General features: G+C 38.5%; 1 protein-coding gene and 1 long non-coding RNA gene across 2 annotated transcripts; both read right to left on the bottom strand.

The window, feature by feature from the left end:
• Positions 1-2,384: 2,384 nt before the first annotated feature.
• LOC149836435 (uncharacterized) lies at positions 2,385-4,175 on the bottom strand. The gene is made up of 2 exons (XR_016431793.1): positions 3,927-4,175; positions 2,385-2,913 (listed from the first exon to the last, which is right to left on the bottom strand). It is a non-coding gene; the product is annotated as an uncharacterized LOC149836435 (long non-coding RNA).
• Positions 4,176-4,974: 799 nt separating this feature from the next.
• On the bottom strand, positions 4,975-7,223 carry LOC149836434 (trans-ocimene synthase, chloroplastic-like). The gene is made up of 4 exons (XM_090006933.1): positions 6,689-7,223; positions 5,990-6,362; positions 5,657-5,875; positions 4,975-5,164 (listed from the first exon to the last, which is right to left on the bottom strand). Exons 1-4 carry the CDS (start codon positions 7,221-7,223, stop codon positions 4,975-4,977), a joined length of 1,317 nt encoding a protein of 438 aa, XP_089863059.1.
• Between the last annotated feature and the right edge of the window lie 13,297 nt (positions 7,224-20,520).

Below are 20,520 nucleotides of genomic sequence, written 5' to 3'. Positions count from 1 at the left end.
CTCCTACCTACCACTCTCTCTGGTGCATGCATGGGCGCACGTTCACACACATATTTCAGCTCATACTTTGGTCCCTATATTTCTAGTTAACATAATCTAGTGACTATATATATACACTTGATTTTCATAGATATAATCTCTAAAAGAAAAATGTAGTTCTTAATTTGGATTCTTATTCATACTTTTAAAATTCTCTAATATGAAGTTTTATTGCATTTTTAAACATCTTCATGAACGGTGAGCCATTGATTTTTCATTGTATGCGTTGAGATGTGCCTTGAATTTCATGCTGCAACCCGGACACATATCACTTGAAGAAAATTATATTGAGGAATTTTTTGAAAATATGTAGTAGTGGCACAGAGGGTTTTCTTAGGTAACTTTTGTGAGTTTGAGTGTTCTGTGCGCTCTGTGACAGGGATCCGTCACCTACCTTTGTAATCTTTTTTTGACATAGTGAAAATTTTTGCTCCTCTGCCGCCCGTCGATTAGGCTATTGACGGAACAACATAAATCATGTGTCATTGTGTGTGCTTATTTTCTTCTCAAATCTCTCTCGTGTTTATTCTGTTGTGCAAACTTTCTAAAAATATAAAACCAAAACTACCTACTCAGATTGAAATCTGTCTCTTAGTAACACAAGGGAAGCTGCCTACTGCGAAAGGACGCACATTGAGCAGCTTGTAAGGGACTAAAGATTAGATAGCGCGAGTAGGATGAACTCTCAGCCTGTACTGGCCTACCATTCGGTCTAAGCCTCCCAAGGTAAAACTGTAAAAAGAAGAGAGAAGAATCTTCCTACTACTCATGCAAAGGTAAACAATAAGGCAGCAAAGAGGGGTAAAGTCCATTTTTTACGACTGCTTTCCAACAAAGAGTGCACGGGAGAAAAAGAAACAAGAGAAAGAAAGAATAAAAAAATGTGTTGTCAATTGTTCTGAAACACCACCCTCTTTCATGCACTGCGAAGAATCAGAATCTCATTCTCTTTCATCTTCAACAAGCTGTGTGTGAGAGAGAGAGAGAGCCGAAAGTAATTCAACATTACCACTCATGAAGATCAACAAAATGTTGAACCCATGAACTGAACAAGAGCAAAAGCCAAAACAAATAAAGAAAGCAGAAGAGAAAAGAACATCAGACAATAAAACGGGCTCACGCTGGAGCCGCTTGCCCAGATTGCGGCAAAATAGAGGTAACGTCAGCAGGAGGGAGCGGAAGATCACTAAGATGCATACGCAAGATCGCATAAACATCTACAAAGATTCTATGCACCAGGTTTTGAGAGAGAGAGAGAGGTGCATGGATTTGTGAGAAGTGTGGCAAAGATGAAGAGTGTTTGAGAAAGAGAAGGAGAGAGAAACAATGGTGGTGGCTGCTTCCAGGGGGTCTTTCTCCTACGTTCTGTATAATTTTCATTTTAAATCAAAGTTTTCACTAATATATCTAATGCATCCTTGCAAAGTAATCTACAGAATCCTAATTATCAAACTCTCATTAAAAAAAATTCTAAACCTAAACCAGTTAGGAACCTTTTTATCCCCATCTGAACCCATTGAGAAACTTAATGGACTTGGGCACAACTAATTAATTTCTTACCCGAGCCAACTTTTTTATTGGATCCATCGATACTGATTATGGAGCCCATTACATATGGATTTTATTCTTTACCTGGTCCAGGTATGAACTTTTATGACAAAATATAGGCCTGAAGTATGGACGAAAGCATGAAACAGTTTAAGTTTGGTTCATTTGGACTCTGGCCTGGTGCGATCCAAAACCGAACTTGAACGTTCCAACCAAGAGCTATAATTAAGTTCATTGCCCTCTTTTTTTTTTTTTAAATAAATCTTGTCACACTATCATGTTCATGATTTTGATTTGATCAATCACCATTGTCATTATCGTCATCATCATCGTCTTCTCCTCACTCTCAAACAAATAATCTCTTTATTTGACACGTCCAATTCAGGTAACAAAACGGGGTCTCCGGTTGTCTGGTAGGAGCAGCTGGTGCAAGTGACCTTGTGTTGTGATGTTGCAAGTTCAAAATGGTATCGTTGTACAACTGGTAGGGGTCTGCCTAACTCCAGCTTGCCTTTCAAAAAAATAAAAATAAAAATAAAAAATCAGGTAACAAAACATAAGAAAACCTGGGGGTTTTCTTTAGCCTAAAAAAAAGTATAGATCTTGTGAGGCACATGTCATGAATAGAGAAGGAATGGCACACTTTTTCGTGCAATGAGCCAATGACATTACACTGGTCCCTTGCTTGGAATTAACACATACTTTACGTGTAAACTTAAACCCATTGAACAATGAAAAAGAGGAGCATTAATTAAAACAACATACCTTCCAACAAAGAAAAATAGAAAAAAAAAAGCTTTTTTTCTTTTTGTGAGAGGGACATTTATTAAGAATCATAAGAGATTTCACCAGCAGAGCAGAACAATAGAGCAAAGAAAAAGAAAAGCTTTTATTATACATTTTTCATGCTTATGTCCATAAGCAAGAACTATTAATCTTCTTCTGGTAGGGGTCTGCTTAATTAACACCAACTTGTTTATTAGAAAAAAGAAAGCATGCTTATATGTGAGCAAGTATAAAGCTGCTGCACATATGTTGTCAAAATGGAATACTTTCCATGAGCTGCTTTCTTAAGTGTTCTTCAATGATCATTAGACGATCGTCCTTATCATTCTGATACATGATTTCACAAATTCGGCCAGCATTAAGGGCCAGCTTTATGAAGGCACTGGGGAACACATCTCGTCGCAAGCTTTCCTGATTGAGCTTCCTCCATGTGTTGTCAATCAATTCCAAAGTTTGCTTCCGTGCACATTCTTCTGAAGCACCATGCTCCTTCATGTAGCATTCTATGTATGAAGCATCATATCCTCGTTCCTTTTCACCCTTGAGATATAACAAGTTTTTAAAGTGAGAGAGAGATCAAGTGTAAAAGACAACGATGAAAGCAGATCCAAGCACTGACAACCATGTCCCAAAACCTCCCTCCTTTTAGAATGACCATGGTCACAAATATTGCTGAGATTTTTCAAATCTCAAATCTTGTGATATTAAGAAAACGTATTATTCTCGATAATATCATGAGAATTTCAAAATTTTGCTTAATTTGAAAATATCGCAATATAATCGGAAACTATTGCTATTATATTTAAAAACCGCGCAGTGGCGCTATTTCAAAAAGCACACCTAGCTAGTAGATTAATTCCCCTTTTAACAAAGCATTTAAAAAATGATACATGCAGTGCAACCTATTAAGCAGAGGCAGGGAAGGCCTTCCATCTCTAGGTGAGCGACAAGGCACTATTTATGTTCCCTTAACTTCTATAGGATAACAGCGTGGCCAGTTGTGTGGTTGTGAAGGTGCTGAGATAAAGGCACCGGATCAAGCCCCACTGATGCACGGATGCGTCCTAGTTTTCAGAAGTGGGTCACGTAAGGCAGGGTGGTCGTGGGGCCCCACCTGTGGTTTTCCTCGCTTTGGCAAGGGTTCCTCATCATAAAAAAATATTTTTTATAGGGTAATTTATTACCCGTTATGCATCAACTTACCAAGACTTCACCAAATAATTATTTTTCTTTATATCTATTAGTAATATATTTGGTAATCTATGAATTTTTTGCTATGTGAGGAAGTGCAAAAGAACTTTTTTTTTTATATATCATGTGTTTATTTTTTATTTATCGAGACTTTCTCAAAAAATTTCTGAGGAGTTTTTTTTTTTTTTTCAAAATCTTCCGAGATTTTCCCTTGCTAGAAAATTGTCAATATTTGTGACTACGAGTTTATGAGAATGGTAGAGGGGGCATGACTTATCAGTGATTGCACCGGATACCTTGCAAAGCACTCAATCCTATCACAGGATTTTTCCTTGAAAAAGATGGAGCAAGTTTTGTCTCACCGTGGAGGTTCCAAGATCGTCCCAGAGTCGGAAGAGGGCTGCTGGAAGCATAATGAGGCTTGGATAATTTCTGATGATGTTTAACATCTCCACTTTCATTTTCTGTCCCATTAAAAAGTATCCATTCAATAAAGACACATGAAATCCGGCACTGACTGTTGCAATTCTAAGGTACTCCTTTGTCTTGGGCACATGTTTGGAATAGCCCCACCTTGCCTCATCCAACACTGCTTTGAAAAGAGACGCCCACTGGAATTCAAAGTTGCAATATTTCATTAGACAACTTTCTTCTCGAGGAGTTGTGCAAGTTTGAACAATTGTATTGAAAAGCAGATTTTAGTAAAGACATAAGAACTAATAAAATGGCAAGGCATACTCGTTGCCTTCAAACTCTTGATAAGTTCCAACATGATCTTTTCCTATCACTTGTATTTAAGAGTGTCAACTGATTGGACCTTTATTTGACCATATCGATCCACACTTGGATTCGACTTGAGGTGCTGGTGCTGAGTCCAGATCCGGGTCCAACCAGATCTGCCATAAGAAAGTTCATGCTGGGTCTTACAAGAATTACTTAAGCTACATCCGAGCCATATATACGTACCCAATAAGATTGATAGCATTTTTTTTTTTTTTACATTGAAAAATTGTGGATCTTAATTGAAACTCAAGTCAGCAATGAAATTTCTTAAAGCATATCCATCTCTCTATAATAGTCTGATCCTATATGTCAGACATGAATTCTTTGTTGGCCTCTCTCTCTCTCTCTCTCTTTTGTTTAAAAAGATCTGAGCTACCTCTGACAGTAACTCACCAAAGTAGTGATGCAAACGTCTGAGCTACCTCTGTCATTAATACATTGAGGATTCGGATTGGTTGGGATCTGGGACAGCCAAAATTTGCTAATGCCTCTTCCTAATTTCGACCCGTTTGCAACCCTAATCAGAGGTTACCCTAATATCCTTCATCCATGTGATGATTGGGATCCCAAATACCAGATTGGCATTTCTGGACTTGGTTTTCTAGGTGGACAACCATTTTCCATATCTTATTGTATTAATCCATATACTAGATAAGAGGAAGTCGTCATTAATGATACCATTTCTTTTGAATGTTCCAGGACGTCTCGTCCATGCTCTTTGAGGGTGAGCGAAGCAATCTCATTTGTGAAATCGTACACGGCCTCAAAGATCAACTTCATGCACCTAGGGAGCTGCTCGGCCAGCGTTGGGTCCCACCTGAGGATCCATGAGATTTCATAAATGTCATGACATGCACTGACTTCAAGACAAGAAAGCTTCACATGCAAAACCTCTCAGTAATTATGGATGTAAATGGCAATAGCTTTTGGGTCTTATGGTCAAGTTAAGCATCCGAGCTGTTTTGCTTGGTGTATATCAAGCGCGATCACAAGTTCATATGGATCTGATATTTTTCAATCACAAAAACCGGATCTCTCAACTTGCAAAATTCAGATAAGCGGGAGTTTATGCATTTGGTAGATATATGGTCAAACTATTTTGGTGGTGAGTGTTTGAAAGCTTAAAGAGTGGATTTGGTAGAGCTACCACCTATCAAGGTTTGGCACCCACCAGTTTTCAAACGGAGCCAATGCACACAAAAAAAAGGCAGACCTCAAGCCCTCGGCCAGTGTGGGCCTTGCGGTGCTTTTCAAGCACACCAAAAAAAGGCAGACCTCAAGAACTCGGCCAGTATATATAATGTCATACCTATTGATAGCTTCAGTAAGACGAATTAAATCATCTAGTGATCCATAAACATCATATATATCATCGAGAGAATAGACCAGAGCTGTGATTTTTGTGAGGCCCATCCTGCAATTTGAGAACTGTGGTTCTGGCACCACCAAAGCCGACCACATAAACCACACCAACGGATGATTTCTTAGCACTCCCAGTTCTTGAGTTATCCCTAGCTTTTCCCACCACCTATGAGATGCAAGAAGATAGGATACAAGTTGTAGGTCAAAGATCTCTCTCAATTTAAAAAATGCAGATCCAAGTGAAAAGGAGAAATGAAAAACTAAAAAATCCTTCTCTTACTTTAAAAATTCTTGAAGCTCTCCTTGATGCACTGATTGCACATAGTTGAAGTCTAACTTTGCCAGTTCTCTAAGAACTTTATCCTTTTCATGAAAATTATTGAAATTCTCAATGTAGTCCCTTGCCACGATTCTAGGCGTGGTCCTTTGTAGGGGATGCTTCATTGCCCACTCCACTTGTCTTGCATCAAAGGGGTTGAGAAGTGGAATAAATTCCTGAAGGTGTGTTGCTGCAAAAACTTTGGCTTCGTCAAGTATATCCTCTCCTGGTAGTACAAAGTTTGAAGCTTCATACAAGCTGCACAAACCCCTTGTATCTTTAATCAATCCACGATCGAATCTCCCTTCCCTGTCCTTGAACTTGTTGAATACATCTGTACAACAAAGTTGGAAATGATTAGGTTACTAAATAACGAACCCGCACATTTTTTGCTTCCTAAAATCAACACTCCAATGGTTTGGCTGCCATGTATAAAGTGTTAGAAGATTTTTTTTTTTAAGTATTAAAACTTAAAGCTTTTTTATATATATTTTCCAAAATAAGACACTTTGTTGGCCACCCATTGGCATCTTGAGTTTAATTCAAAATGTACTGTACAATATGGATGCTCTAGAAAAAACCAAGAATCTATCAAGTTTTTACTTTTTTGGGGGGAAAGAAATCTCTTTTCTAGTTTGATAAAGGAGGCCTAGAACTCACCTGAAGAAATATGGTAACCCTGCTGTCTCAAAAGTCTAAATTGGAGTGCTACAGTGTACAAGTCACAAGTGCCACTGCCTTCACCGTTATGGTCACCATCACAGCCATTGCTAAAGTTGCTATATATGGAACTCAACTTGGATTCAATCTCTTCAGCAAAGTGGTAATCTATCCCTAAGCGTTGGAGAGCATCGATCGCATTCATAACCTCCAAATGATGGCGCGCATCGTTGAGCTCTCGTCTAACTTTCTCCTTTAATTCCTCGATTCTACCAAGCACATTAAAACTTTGTGATCTTAGAGAATTAAGGGGAGAATAATCAACCTCAGCACTGCTTAGGTTGGTAAGTTGGCTATCATAGTTAAGTGAGCAAGAGACCAATGCCTCTGCTTTCTTGTTGGAGCCATGCCAGGGCAGGTACTGAATGGGCATCTGCAGTTTGGAGCCAACCATGCTGGAGAAGCTTGATTTAATTGCCAACCCATCGGCAGCAACGGCATAACAGGAAGAGTGGGAGAAAGCAAAGAGAGCCATTGTGGATTGCTTTGTGATCACCAAATATGGTGTAAGAACCTTGTAAAAACTTCAAGGAAGCAAATCCAACTAATGTCTTCTGAGTAGTGCTAGAAATGAGTATATTTATAGAGTTGGAAGATTTGGTCCAGTCTCTGAAAGCATGTGAGTTAGTGGGTCTAGTAGGTATCTTGAGTCTCAAGTTTTCACGTTTTGCTTCTTTTTTCTATGGTTTGTTTTTCACGTGTTTTGTGGGGAAGCGGATCAGGTCATGCTGAACATGAGCGTTTTTGCTCATGCTGACATCATGGCCGTCCGATTTGCATTTAGAGCAAAAACGCTCATGTTCAGCATGACCTTATCTGCGCCCGTTTTGTGGTGTAAGTAGAGAGAGAGTAGAGAGTAGAGAGTAGAGAGAGAGAGAGAGAGAGAGAGAGAGAGAGATGGCAACTTGGAGCCAATGATAATGAGAGCAGATCGACAGAAATTGTCCATTAATGCAGTCAATCATCAAAATGAACGGCAGCCAAGAGCTATCAAAAGTTTCTGAAAGAATATCAGCCGTTATTTTTCAACCATTGATGCCATTCAATTCAAAAGTAAATGACTTCCTAAATTTTTGTGGGACCTATCTAGTTGGGGACAATCCTTTTTGACAACTTTTGGGTGCCATTCACCTTAATGATGGACAGCATCCAAGGTACCTTGCACAGTTTGCTGTCCAGGCTCCCTTGGACCTGATCTGCTCTTAATAAGAATAATTTTTTTTTCCCATGAAAGACGGAGAAACTACTTTCAGGATAAGAGACTCAGTTACACAGGCCAAGTTTGCCGTGCTTCAGGTTACTGTCCTCACGGCCCTTTGCCCCCAAGGAGTTGCCAAGCTTTGGCAAGAGCTTATCTCTTGTCCTCATTAACCCTGTGGTATTTGATCACTTTCCACCTAGATGAGATGGTAGTTTCCACACTTGTGAACACTCTGATTCCTCCCACGACCTTCCCTAGTTTAATTTCAGCTTTTTAACTGCATTCCAAACAGCTGCATAAGTGGAAGTGATAAATCCTTAGCTGAACCATTTCATTTATCCCAAACAATCATGTGAATTTGAGACTGAAAGTGGAAAGGGGTGAAGGTGGAGACAGAGGAAAAGGCAAACAAAGGCATAGGAACTTGAGGTATTCAATAAGGACGTTTAATAGAAATTAATGGAGGATTCCCAATGTCTTAAGGTGACCCAGGACTCAAAGGCTCATTATTAATAATTCCCCAAAAGTTTGAGGGAAATAAAGGTAAAAGGCTAAAGGTGCAACACATGAAATAGCACAAAATACAAGACTTGAAAAGTAAAAACCTCAAATATTGCTATTCACGAATTTCCTTTCCTCTCTCTACACACTCTCTCTACCTTTCTCTACACTTCTCTATTTTTTTAACATGAAGAGGTACCACATTTATAGAGGGCAAAAGCCCTTTACACGAAAATAGAAACCTAGGCTAAAAAGTAGAAAAGCTAACACACGTACACAACCACTTTTCCCTACTAACAAAAATCAATTCCTATTAACTAGGAAAACTAACATATCATGGGCTTTGAGTGCCCTTCAAGAAAATCGTGGGCATTGGATGCCCTACCCACTTCTTCTTCCTTGAGCACAAAAAACGGACGTGGGCTTTGGATCCTCTTGCCCACGACCTTGAGCATTACCAACATTTTTCCCCTTAATGTGAAAGGCCTTGCACGCCTATGGATTCTCTGAACATCAAAAAAAATTTAGATGACTAGGCTTTTGTGAAGTCATCAGCAACTTGATCATTTGTAGAGCAATGCTTCAACACTACTTCACCTTTTTCCACTACATCCCTTATAAAATGATATCTAAGCTCAATGTGCTTTGTCCTACCATGAAAAGTAGGATTTTTAGCAATAGAAATTATAGACTGATTATCACAATAGAACTTAGTTGGGAGATTTTGCTCTACATGCAGATCTTTCATAACACGCCTCATCCAGATTGCTTGACAGGTAGCAGATGTAGCCGCAATATATTCCGCTTCTGAAGATGATAGCGCTATTGAATTTTGTTTCTTTAAACACCACGACACAATGCCTAAACCAAAACTGAAAGCAAACCCGCTTGTGCTTTTTCGATCATCCATTGAACCTGCTCAATCACTGTCAGTAAATCCAATCAAATTAAAGTCAGCAACATGATTATAAAAAAATCCATAATTGATTGTTGCCCGTATATAGCGGAGAATTCTTTTTGCTGCGCCTAGATGTTGCATAGATGGATTGTCCATAAACCTTGAGATCATACTGACTGAGAATACAATGTCTGGCCGAGTGTGAGTTAAATACATTAATCCACCGACCAAGCTTCTAAAACATCTTTCATTTGCTCTTGCCAATCCATCTTCCAAACTCAATTTTTCATTCGCATTCATCGGAGTTTCACAAACTTTGCAATTCAACATCTTTGATTTTTTGAGCAGTTCCAAAGCATACTTTTCTTGAGACACGAAAATCCCTTCTTCAGATTGCACGACATGAAGACCAAGAAAAAAACATAGCATCCCCAAATCTGACATTTCAAATTCCGTCATCATACTATGTTTAAATTCTGCAATAAGCTTAAATGAAGAACCAGTGTAGATAATATCATCTACATAGACACTTACTATGAGCAATTCATTCCCATTTACTTTGACATAGAGTGTAGGTTCACTATCACTTCTTTGAAAACCATTTTGGTGGAAGAATTTATCAAGGCAACTATACCATGCACGTGGAGCTTGTTTTAGCCCGTATAAAACCTTTTTTAACTTATAAACTTTTTCTTCCTTTCCTTTAACAACAAATCCAGGTGGTTGATCAACATACACAACTTCATTTAGAAAACCATTTAAAAATGCAGCCTTAACGTCAAATTAATAAACTTTCCATTTGAATTGAGTTGCAATCACAAGAATCATTCTCACAGTTTCAAATCTTGCAACAGGTGAAAACATTTCAGTAAAACCAATTCCATATTTTTGCACGAACCCTTTAGCAACTAACCTTGCCTTATATTTTTTCACATTTCTACCAGCATCATACTTGACCTTATAAACCCAATTTACTCCAATTGATTCCTTTCCAGGTGACAAGTTGGAAAGCTCCCATGTGTCATTCTTCTTAATGACCTTCATTTCTTCTTTCATTGCATCTAACCATTTTTTATCTACGCATGCTTCATCATATGATGATGGTTCTAGAACAACAAAAGCAAAATCACATTTATAAATATCTTCTAGAGACCGTACCTTTTTGGAGGAGTGTCCACATCAAGTGTGGACTCAATATTTTCTATGAATTCATCTCCCATACTTGACGTTTCTGGAGATAATGCTTCAATAGTATGATTTGATTGTGATGTCACTTCATCAATTTGCAACTTCACGCTTTCATTGTTGGTCCATTCCCAACATGCTTTTTCATCAAAAATAACATCCCTTCTTATAATCAATTTTTTAGAAGGATTATAAAGACGATATCCCTTAGTTTCATTACTATAACCAACAAAGATACACTTTTCACTTTTCTTATCTAACTTGGTTCTTTCTGAAGAGTCAATCAAAGCATATGCTATACTGCCAAATACCTTCAACATACTTACATTTGGCTTTCGATTCCACCAGGCCTCATAAGGTGTTTTGTTTCGAACTGCCTTTGTTGGAGAAATATTCAAGATATGAACTGCAGTGTTAACGACTTCTGCCCAAAACTCATTTGGCACCTTCTTTTCACTTAGCATGCTGCGTGCCATTTCTACCACTGTACGATTTTTCCTTTCTGCCACTTCGTTCTGTTGTAGTGTCTTTCTTACTGTCAGTTGCCTGCGAATACCATGATCTGATTTTGTCTTGATTGCAACTGTTTCTTTGCCATTGACGTCTACTTTATTGTTGTCCCTAAGCCACACATTCAACTTCACAGTCTCATCAATATTCTTAAAAAGACTTCTATCACCGGTCATATGATTACTGCAACCACTGTCTACAAACCACATTTCACTTTTGCAACTGTTAGTATTCATGCTTGCAAGAAACAAATTTTCATTTTCATCTGCAAAATTTGCTTATTGCTTTGCCTTTTCAAAACATCGGGCTTCAATATGACCAAATTTCTTACAAAAATGACATTGTTTTCCTCTAAAGAACAGATTTTGATTACCTTTTTCTGTTCCATCATTCCTTTGAGAGGAATCATAAAACCTTCCTCGACCTCTTCCACGTCCACGAAAGGATCCTCTAAAACTTCCTCGTCCTCGACCTCTACCTTCACCCTTTTGATCAAACTGAGTATTCTTTTCTTTTGGAATTTCAATTTTTGATTGAAAGGCGTGTTCCAATGTCTTTTCTGAAGACCTTTTTATGCGATGCTCTTGGGCTAAAAGAGACCCCATTAGTTCATCAATAGAATACACAGATAAATCCTTAGACTCTTCAATTGCAATAACAACATGATCAAATTTAGAAGGTAGACACCTTAAAACTTTTTCTACTATTTTTTGATCATCTAAAATTTCACCAAAGGTCTTCATTTGATTTACAATAGTAGAGAGTCTAGAAAAGAAAGTTTGAATTGACTCACTGGTTTTCATAGAAAAGGTTTCAAACTCTCTTCTTAAAGTTTGAAGTTTAATCATTGTGATCTTCTTATCACCATGAATTTTTTGCTTCAGAAGTTGTCAGGCTTCTTTTGACTTAGTAGCACCGGCAATAGTTGGAAAAATGGTTTCAGACACAGCCTGTTGTAGTACTAACAATGCCTTTACATCTCTCTTTTGAGCTTCTTTGACATCGATTTTTTCTGCTGCCTTTGATCCTTCAACATCTGCATAACCATTTTCGACCAACTCCCAGAGGTCTTGTGAGATAAAGAAAGTCTTCATCTTAATATTTCAGAATTCATAATTTTCACCATTAAAAATTGGCACTAATGATTGTGACAAATTGAGAGAGTTAAAATTATTTGTCATACCGAACTTACTCAACAATTATCCTTCAAAAGAAATTTTGAATATATAGGAACTCCTTGCTTCGGCAATGCTCATATTGCGTTTTTCTCAAACGCCCAGCTCTGATTCGAACCTATGCTCTGATATCAAGAATTGAGAGAAATAAAGGTAAAAGGCAAAAGGTGCAACACATGAAATAGCACAAAATACAAGACTTGAAAAGTAAAAACCTCAAATATTGCTATTCACGAATTTCCTTTCCTCTCTCTACACACTCTCTCTACCTTTCTCTACTTTTTTAACATGAAGAGGTACCACATTTATAGAGGGCAAAAGCCCTTTACACAAAAATAGAAACCTAGGCTAAAAAGTAGGAAAGCTAACACACATACACAACCACTTCTCCCTACTAACAAAAAGTAATTCCTATTAACTAGGAAAACTAACATATCGTGGGCTTTGAGTGCCCTTCAAGAAAATTGTGGGCATTGGATGCCCTACCCACTTCTTCCTTGAGCACAAAAAACGGACGTGGGCTTTGGATCCTCTTGCCCACGACCCTGAGCATTACCAACAAAGTTGTGGTTTTAACAAATTCACATTTTTTTTTATAGACAAGCGGGGTTGGTTGGACCACTACCAGTTTATTGAATCAAACTTAACTGAAATACATAAAAAATGATCCTCTTTAAGATGCTGTCAGTCTGGGGACAACAGTCTTTCCAGCATCTCGTTCCCCATGGTTTTGGGAAATTTGCTACTCGCCAGGCCAAAAAATTAGAGTGTTTGTGTGGACTCTATGCACATTATATGTAACATTTGTACCAAAACATTCAGGATCCCTCGGCTCTTGCCCCTTCCTTCCATTGCTTGATTAATTCCTACCACCATATCTGTTCGTCAGCTTTCCAAAATGACTTTGTCGTTCTCTATTGATCCTTGAAATAATAGGAGACCGCCCTTCGCTTTCCCCATTCTGAATGTTACCTTCATAGCTAATGAAGCTCATTTCAATGAACTTTCATGTGTGATCCTGATGCGGTACGGATTCGTGACAACTGTGACTGAAGTTGGGATCCAAATTTAACCCTGATTGATTGAGTGAGCTTGAATCCCGAAGTAGCCGCTCATACGGGCAAAGGGCATAGCCAAGGAGGCAATGTTGTTTGTAGGTCTACGCGTATGATCAAAGGGCGACAAAGGCATGCATACAACCCTTTGCCAATTCGACATTTATCCAAACAAACGGATCATCCAAATCCTTCTATTAAGCTTGTTCTTAAACGCTGATTCGTGATCCATCATGAGGGCACATCCCTTCTATAAATAGTTTAGGGAAGAAGAGAATACATAGCAGTGTTGTGAGAGGCGAGGCGCACGCTCAAGGTACTGAGGCATTGCTGTGATGCGAAGCCCTCCAAGATCTCACTTATACCATGAATACTTGAGAAGTAAGATCACTTGAGAGTGTGATACGAAGCCCTCCAAGAGAAGTAAGATCACTAGTGCGAGGCGTTGAGTGTGATGCCACATATTTTTACGATATTTTAGATAATACCACATATACTTATGTTGTGAGAGGCGTACGCCTCAGTACCTAAGGCATACGCCTCAGAGGCGAAGCGCAGGCTCAACGCCTCGCTTCGCCTCATCGCATTTAACAACCTTGATACGTAGAGTTATTGAGAAAGAACCTTTGATATTTTATTTTTCTTTTTTGCATTTAATTCAGTTTTTATTTTCATAACTGATTAGCGTAGTTTGATATCGAATTCTACAAGATTCAGGAGCGATCCGCCTATTCACTGCATCATATTTTGGTTCTAGCCTCAATCATCATCATGCCCCGAGATTCAAAGGCAGATTCTAAAAAAGAAATAACGGCTCACATGGATCATTTGGACTACACATTGGGGTGCCTTGATGACCAGTTTCACATAAGCAATAAAAGAATAGTTGGTGCGATCCAAAGTTTAGAGAAAACTATTAGAGGAAAAGTTTGGTGTGATGTTGCCCAAATGGATGTGTGTGATATCTTGCTAAGTCATCCTTAACAGTATGATAAGCGCACAGTTCATTTGGGAGACAAAAACATATACTTCTTCAAGTTTCAGAAAAAAAAATTACTTTGCTTCCCCTTAGGGAAACTGACAAGCCCTCAAGACAGAACCCTTGATACTTTATTTTTGTTGTTTTTTTTATTTAATTCATTTCCCATTCCAATCATTATTTTCATAACTGATTAGCATAATCGTGCAGGGTTTAAGAGTGATCCGCTTGTTCACTGCATCAGATCCCTCGATGTATATCCCACATATCGCCTATTGAAATAAATGCCATGGATACTAATTTTAACTCATCCCTCCGTTGGGGTAGCATGAATTTAGGCTTCTTCATCTCCACAACTATCAAACTTTGGTCATTCATCAAGCCTTTCAATACATGTTCACTTACTGCTCTTATGGCTAGCCTCCTAATGTGCTTGGGCCAAGTCCTTCCTTCCACTTTCAAAAGTAAATTTGTTTCTAAGCCACCACACCTGCCAATAAATGATTTGAAAGGATACGTTTCCAAACAACTTGGATTTTTTAGTACTGGAATTTGATTGAATACCAACTTGCTAGTGTCTCTCCAATGTCACCTCTCGGTTTCCATTTTCGATCAAAGAGGTGGGTAACTTTATACCATAATTGTCCGGTCCATGCACACCCCATACACAAATGTCTTACCGGTTCCTCCTCTTTTTTGCAAAGAATGACACATATTATCCATTTTCAGTAGAAAAAAAGTTTATCACCCAGGCCTTTGTCCCTAATCATTTTCCAAGCTGTTCTGGTAGAAAACTCCTGGGATGAGCTTCATCTAATGGAGTCTTTCTTGGACGGGTCCCAAGACTGCATCTTAAGCATTTCAGCTACTTTTGTTGGGATTTTCAGGATCATGTTCTGAAGCTGGCAGTGGGGAGCACTCCCAGAAAATTGATCGTCACTCAACCTTGTATTACGGAGTGTTTCATACATAACTAGTTGAGTATTTCGGAGCAGCGATAAAATCACTAGCCCACATGAGCTCCAAGGGTCGAACCATAATTCTGTGTCATTTCGGTCACCCACTTGCCACTGAATTTCATTCAAAAGATGTGTTGCACCTTCCCAGATGTACCCATACTGGGCTTGAGGCACCACATAGATTGGCTTTAACTTTCTTGACCCACGAATTATTTTGTCGGGTTGCAACAACCCAAGCCAGTTTGATAAGGCATGCGAGGTTTATTTCCTTTATTGATCTTAGACCCAAGCCTCCCTCTGCAAGGGGTTTATAACATTTACCCTAGTTTAGAAGGTGACAGTGTTTCCTTAATTTGCTCTGACTCAAACTAGAAAAAATCTCGCATAATTCGCTCCATTAATTTCTTGAATCACAACTCCGAGCAATTTGAAGGGTTGCATCAAATAAATAGGGATGGAAGCCAACACTGACTTTATAAGTGTCACCTGACCAGCCCTTGATAATCTTACCATACCATGACTCCAACCTCTTTCTGAATTTAGACATTACATAAGCACACATCAACTTCCTTAACACTCCACTAAAGAGTGGGGCCCCTAGGTATTTCATGGGGAGCTTAGCTTCATGCCACCTGGTTATATTCCTGATCTTATGAACTGTATACAAAGAGAGATGAAAGTGAACGAAAATCGATTTTTCCCTATTGATGCTCAATCTAGAAGCCTCTTTAAACCGCTTGATTATGCACACGAAATTCTGAATGGACTCACTCTGGTTTACTACAAGAAATAAGTCATCATCATCATATAAAGAATGGTGTCATTTAAATCTCCAAACATCGACTGGGGAGAAGTGCCTCTCTTCCACTTCCAGGTTTAGTAGTCATGTGACTCTCCATCACTAATAAAAATAAGTATGGAGACATTGGGTCTCCTTTCCTGATGCTTCAAAATTTTTTACTTGCTTCTACATTAATCAATACTGCAAAAAAAGGGGTTTGAATACATTCCATAATTCAGTTAGTTCATTTTAGTGCAAAGCCAAAGAAGGATAAAGAATTCTCAAGGAAGCACCAGTCAACTCTATCATATGCCTTTGTGAGGTCGGTTTTAAATACGCTCCCCTTTTGCATTGAATCCACTATCTCATGAGCCAACAGACTGTAATAAATGGTTCGACCTTTGAGGAAAGCTCATTGATTACAATTAATGATCCTCTCTAGAATTTTGCTCATTCGGTGACTATGATTTTGGTGATGATTTTGTAGGTATAATTGCAAAAGCTAACTGAACAAAACTGACTTAGCTTTTTTGCACCCTCTACTTTTGGGATCAACAAGGTACATACAATTCACCTGCATTAACATTCTCCCTTTCTCAAAAATGTCTTTAATGGATTTACATACGTCCAATTTAACTATTTCTCAGAATGATTGGAAGAAAACACCAGAGAAGCCATCCGGTCCAAGGGCATCCTCTGCATCGAATTCAAATACAGTTGATTTAATCTATTCATCTGAGATCGCCGCACATAACATTTCATTCTCCTAGTCTGTGACCTTTTGATAGTAATGCCTTCTCATACCAGTAAAGGAAACTTGCTTCCATTTTTATTTCCTCATCAGACTACGTAAAGGAGCCATCGTCACATTTTAAGCAAGAGATCTTCCTCTTCATTATGTTTGCCTTAACTATTGAGTGGGAAATATGTAGTATGTTTGTCTTCTTCTTTCAACCATTTACATCAAGATTTCTCCCTCAAAAGAAACTCCTCCAATTCGTGCAGTGGAGTTCATCTCTGAGGTGCACATAGAGCTTTTATATCTGCACTTGGGCTGACCAAAATCCCATTGTGGTGTGATACAGGTCATAGCTGACATCTTGATAGGCTGTATCCCAATGATGAAAGGTGATAATATGCAGCAACACGCTGTCCTCCCTGTTTGTGACATTAAAGCATGTGCTTGGGAGTATTTTAAATTTTAAACATGAACAAGTTCACGTGACCGACTTTGCAAATGGCACATTTTACCGTTCGTATCATTTCTTCAAGTTCAATTGCATGAAATTTCTTGCTTTTTTTTGTAGCCATCCTACATACCTTTTGGTTCTAGACTTGGGAAGATGAGACACACATATTAGTTCCAGACTTTCTGCAAATCCACTAGGACACGTTTGATTGGCGGGACACATCGTTCAGGAAAACTTGCTCTGGATGTGAGTGTGCGCAGCATAAAAAATGTTCGATAAGATTTTGTCCTACCAAAATGCTTGCAATTGGGTGTTCGATGGATGGACGACCCACATGGTTTGTGACACAACAGTCTGATGTAGATTCGGTATGCACCGATCCATAATCCAAGATCCAAACAGATCTCAATACGTGTAGAAACTTTTTCACTAAGATGAGTCCGAACAGAACTCTGAAAATTAGAGTTTTTGAGACTCATGCACTCTGTTTTGATAAAGACGGTCCAAAGAAAACTTGTGCATGTCTCTTATGCCTTTTCAACAAATCTGAAATCATCGGATTCAGATCAGAAGTGTCCGCTCCACAAAATCGGAACTAAGACTAATAGACAAGTCGGTGATAGACTCTCGGGATCAGCAATTAGTCTGTTTGAAGGAGTTTTTGACCCCTCAAACGGTAGAGTTTGTAAAAACTCTCAACACAAGAAATGTAGGTTAGATCCAAACCTTTTCAACGAGCTATGATATATAATTTTCTGAGTTTTTTATATTTTTTTACAAATTTTTGAACTTTTGAAATAGTATTGATACTTGTTATAAATTGTAATCTAGGGTTCGTAACATGCATTCACATCAACATGAATTTCAGACTTGCAAACGTACAAATCAGATGAAACTCAGAATAGTAACTCGATTCTACATGATTTCAGCTAATTAATTCAAGTCCCAGATTTGCAAGTCATGCAGAAAATATCAAAAAATTGAGAAACTCAAAAATCTAAATCAGGATATTAACAAATGCTTTAAATTCCTAACTTTTTGACAACAACAGAAAGATGAATAATTTTGAGACCTTTAGGCAAAGATTCAGCCACAACAATGAACACGAAAGTTTTAGAGTTATGTCTTAGCTTTCCACAGAATCAAACAAATCAAATTTTCATGAAAAGAATTGTGAGAAATTCCCAAAATACGAAACACTATTCACAATATTCTGGACGGGATAGGGGCTAACAGACTCCGTCCAATCGATGGTTTGATAGGGAATTTTTGAGACCCTGCCGACCGATTCAGGCCGCGATCTCAACAACAATGTTGAAGGTTTGTGTCTTGGATTTCCAGAAAGCCCAAGAATACCATAATCAAACCAGTATCTTAGCAGATACAGTCAATTCTTTGGAGTTGTCTCTGACAACTCTGGAATCGGGATTCCGATTTTTGACAGAAAAATGAAATGGATAAACCATAATGCTCAGAATCAAGATATGACTGAAAATCATATTCAATATTATAAAATGCTTCTAAACACTCAGTACATTAACAACAATCAATTAGTTTGCAGTTATATTTAACAAACATCAAGATCAAAGCACAAAAATAACAAGAGATCAAGGGATGCAAACACAGTTTTATAAAGAAGATGGTGTGGCTAGGCAGTAGCCAACACCATCACCAGTTCGTGGAAGGTGGGAGATGTTGATCCCTCCATCCGTGGACGTGACTCCTACAACAACTCATCCAACATGACCTTCTCCAATCGAACCTTCAAGCACACACCAAGCTCCAATCCGCATTTTTCTTTTACCTTTTTCCTTGATGTCGTCAACAGACAACTTGTCTAGGACTTTAGTGGCTTAACCAAGCTGAATCAAGCCAAATGGTAAACAACAAACTTGTAGAGCATGAACTTAGATTTCCAGCAAGCTAAAGATCATATAATTTGGACTAGTATCTAGGAAGATCCGGTCAAAATACTGAAACTGTGTTAACCCTTCAAACAACCTCTTCCCCTCTCTCATCACCATTTCGAAATTCTTTTCTTTTTTTCTCAAAACAACAACCACCAGCCCATGATCGACCACCATGAGGCTCTTAAGCCCTGTTGGAGGGTGGAATGATGATGCCACCCCAGCTCCAATCACACAAAAAGGGGGGTAGGCTTCTCCAAGTTGCCGTCCACTTGCCCAATGCATGAGCTCTTTTTGAAAAAAGGCATCATTGCCTTCGACAGCCACATGCTCCTTTTCCCAGTCAAACTTGAAATTTGACTGGAGTCTTTGGTTGTCCACATGAAGTGGCACTAACTAGTATTGAACCTCAAATGGTTTGGATCTTGTGTAAGATCCAAACGTCCGATATTCTGGATCCAACTTCAAAAATGCATTAACAGGAAAAAAGAAAATCTACTCAACTTCCCCATACACCCTCTAGTGCCGCAAATCAATCCTACAGGCCACTAGAACTATCCAGATCCATAGAATCTAGCACTTAAAAAATAAAAATAAAAACAAAAACAAAAACAAAAACAAAAACAAAAACAAAAACAAAAACAAAAACAAAAACAAAAACAAAAACAAAAACAAAAACAAAAACAAAAACAAAAACAAAAACAAAAACAAAAACAAATTTAATGCGATTTCGTAACATGATAAAATAGAATCGAAACATAAAATTATAATCTTTGAGAAAAATACAAAATATCTAAAATATTGCAGCACGATATTAAAAATGGATCTGGGTACGCGAAGATCCAATTGGACCCAAATGGTCTTGCTCGATTGGATCTGCCATGGATCGTATCTTAGATCGGATCTTGGGAATCGGATTTGGATTTGATTCATCTTCAAAGCTCGGATCTTCAGGATGCTCTGCATCACAGTCCCTGCAGACAGTTTCATCCCATGAATCAAAGGGCACTCTATGATGCGTTTGACCCCCCCGCCGGCCTTAGATCTCCAAATCTGAGGTGGCATGGAGCGCTGAAGTAGGGCAGCACCTACATCAAGATCTGAGGGCAATCAACCATTGGATTTTGGATCCAAGTTCTCTTCTTTTACTAGTCTGAGATCTGACTTTAGTTAGGGGGTCGAACCTCAGATCCTGAGATCTCTGAATTAAGTAGATCCCTTGAACCAGAATCGTTAGGTCCATATTCATTTAGCTCACACCAAATGTCATCCTTAGCACCTCAATAAGATCATGACTCACAATTGTAATCTATATGTTCCCAATGTGTCTTGTAATCTACACTTGATGAATTACATTACTTTCCATCATGCATATGTTGAGTTGGAGACCCTGTATTAAACCCATATATTTTTTTTTGGTTTTTGTAAAGA

This window comes from Nuphar pumila, chromosome 5, assembly GCF_984573655.1.
Source record: "Nuphar pumila chromosome 5, dmNupPumi1.hap1.1, whole genome shotgun sequence".
Taxonomy (NCBI): domain Eukaryota; kingdom Viridiplantae; phylum Streptophyta; class Magnoliopsida; order Nymphaeales; family Nymphaeaceae; genus Nuphar; species Nuphar pumila.
Note: the sequence above shows the minus strand (reverse complement) of the source record. Positions and strands in the feature narration are given on the sequence as shown.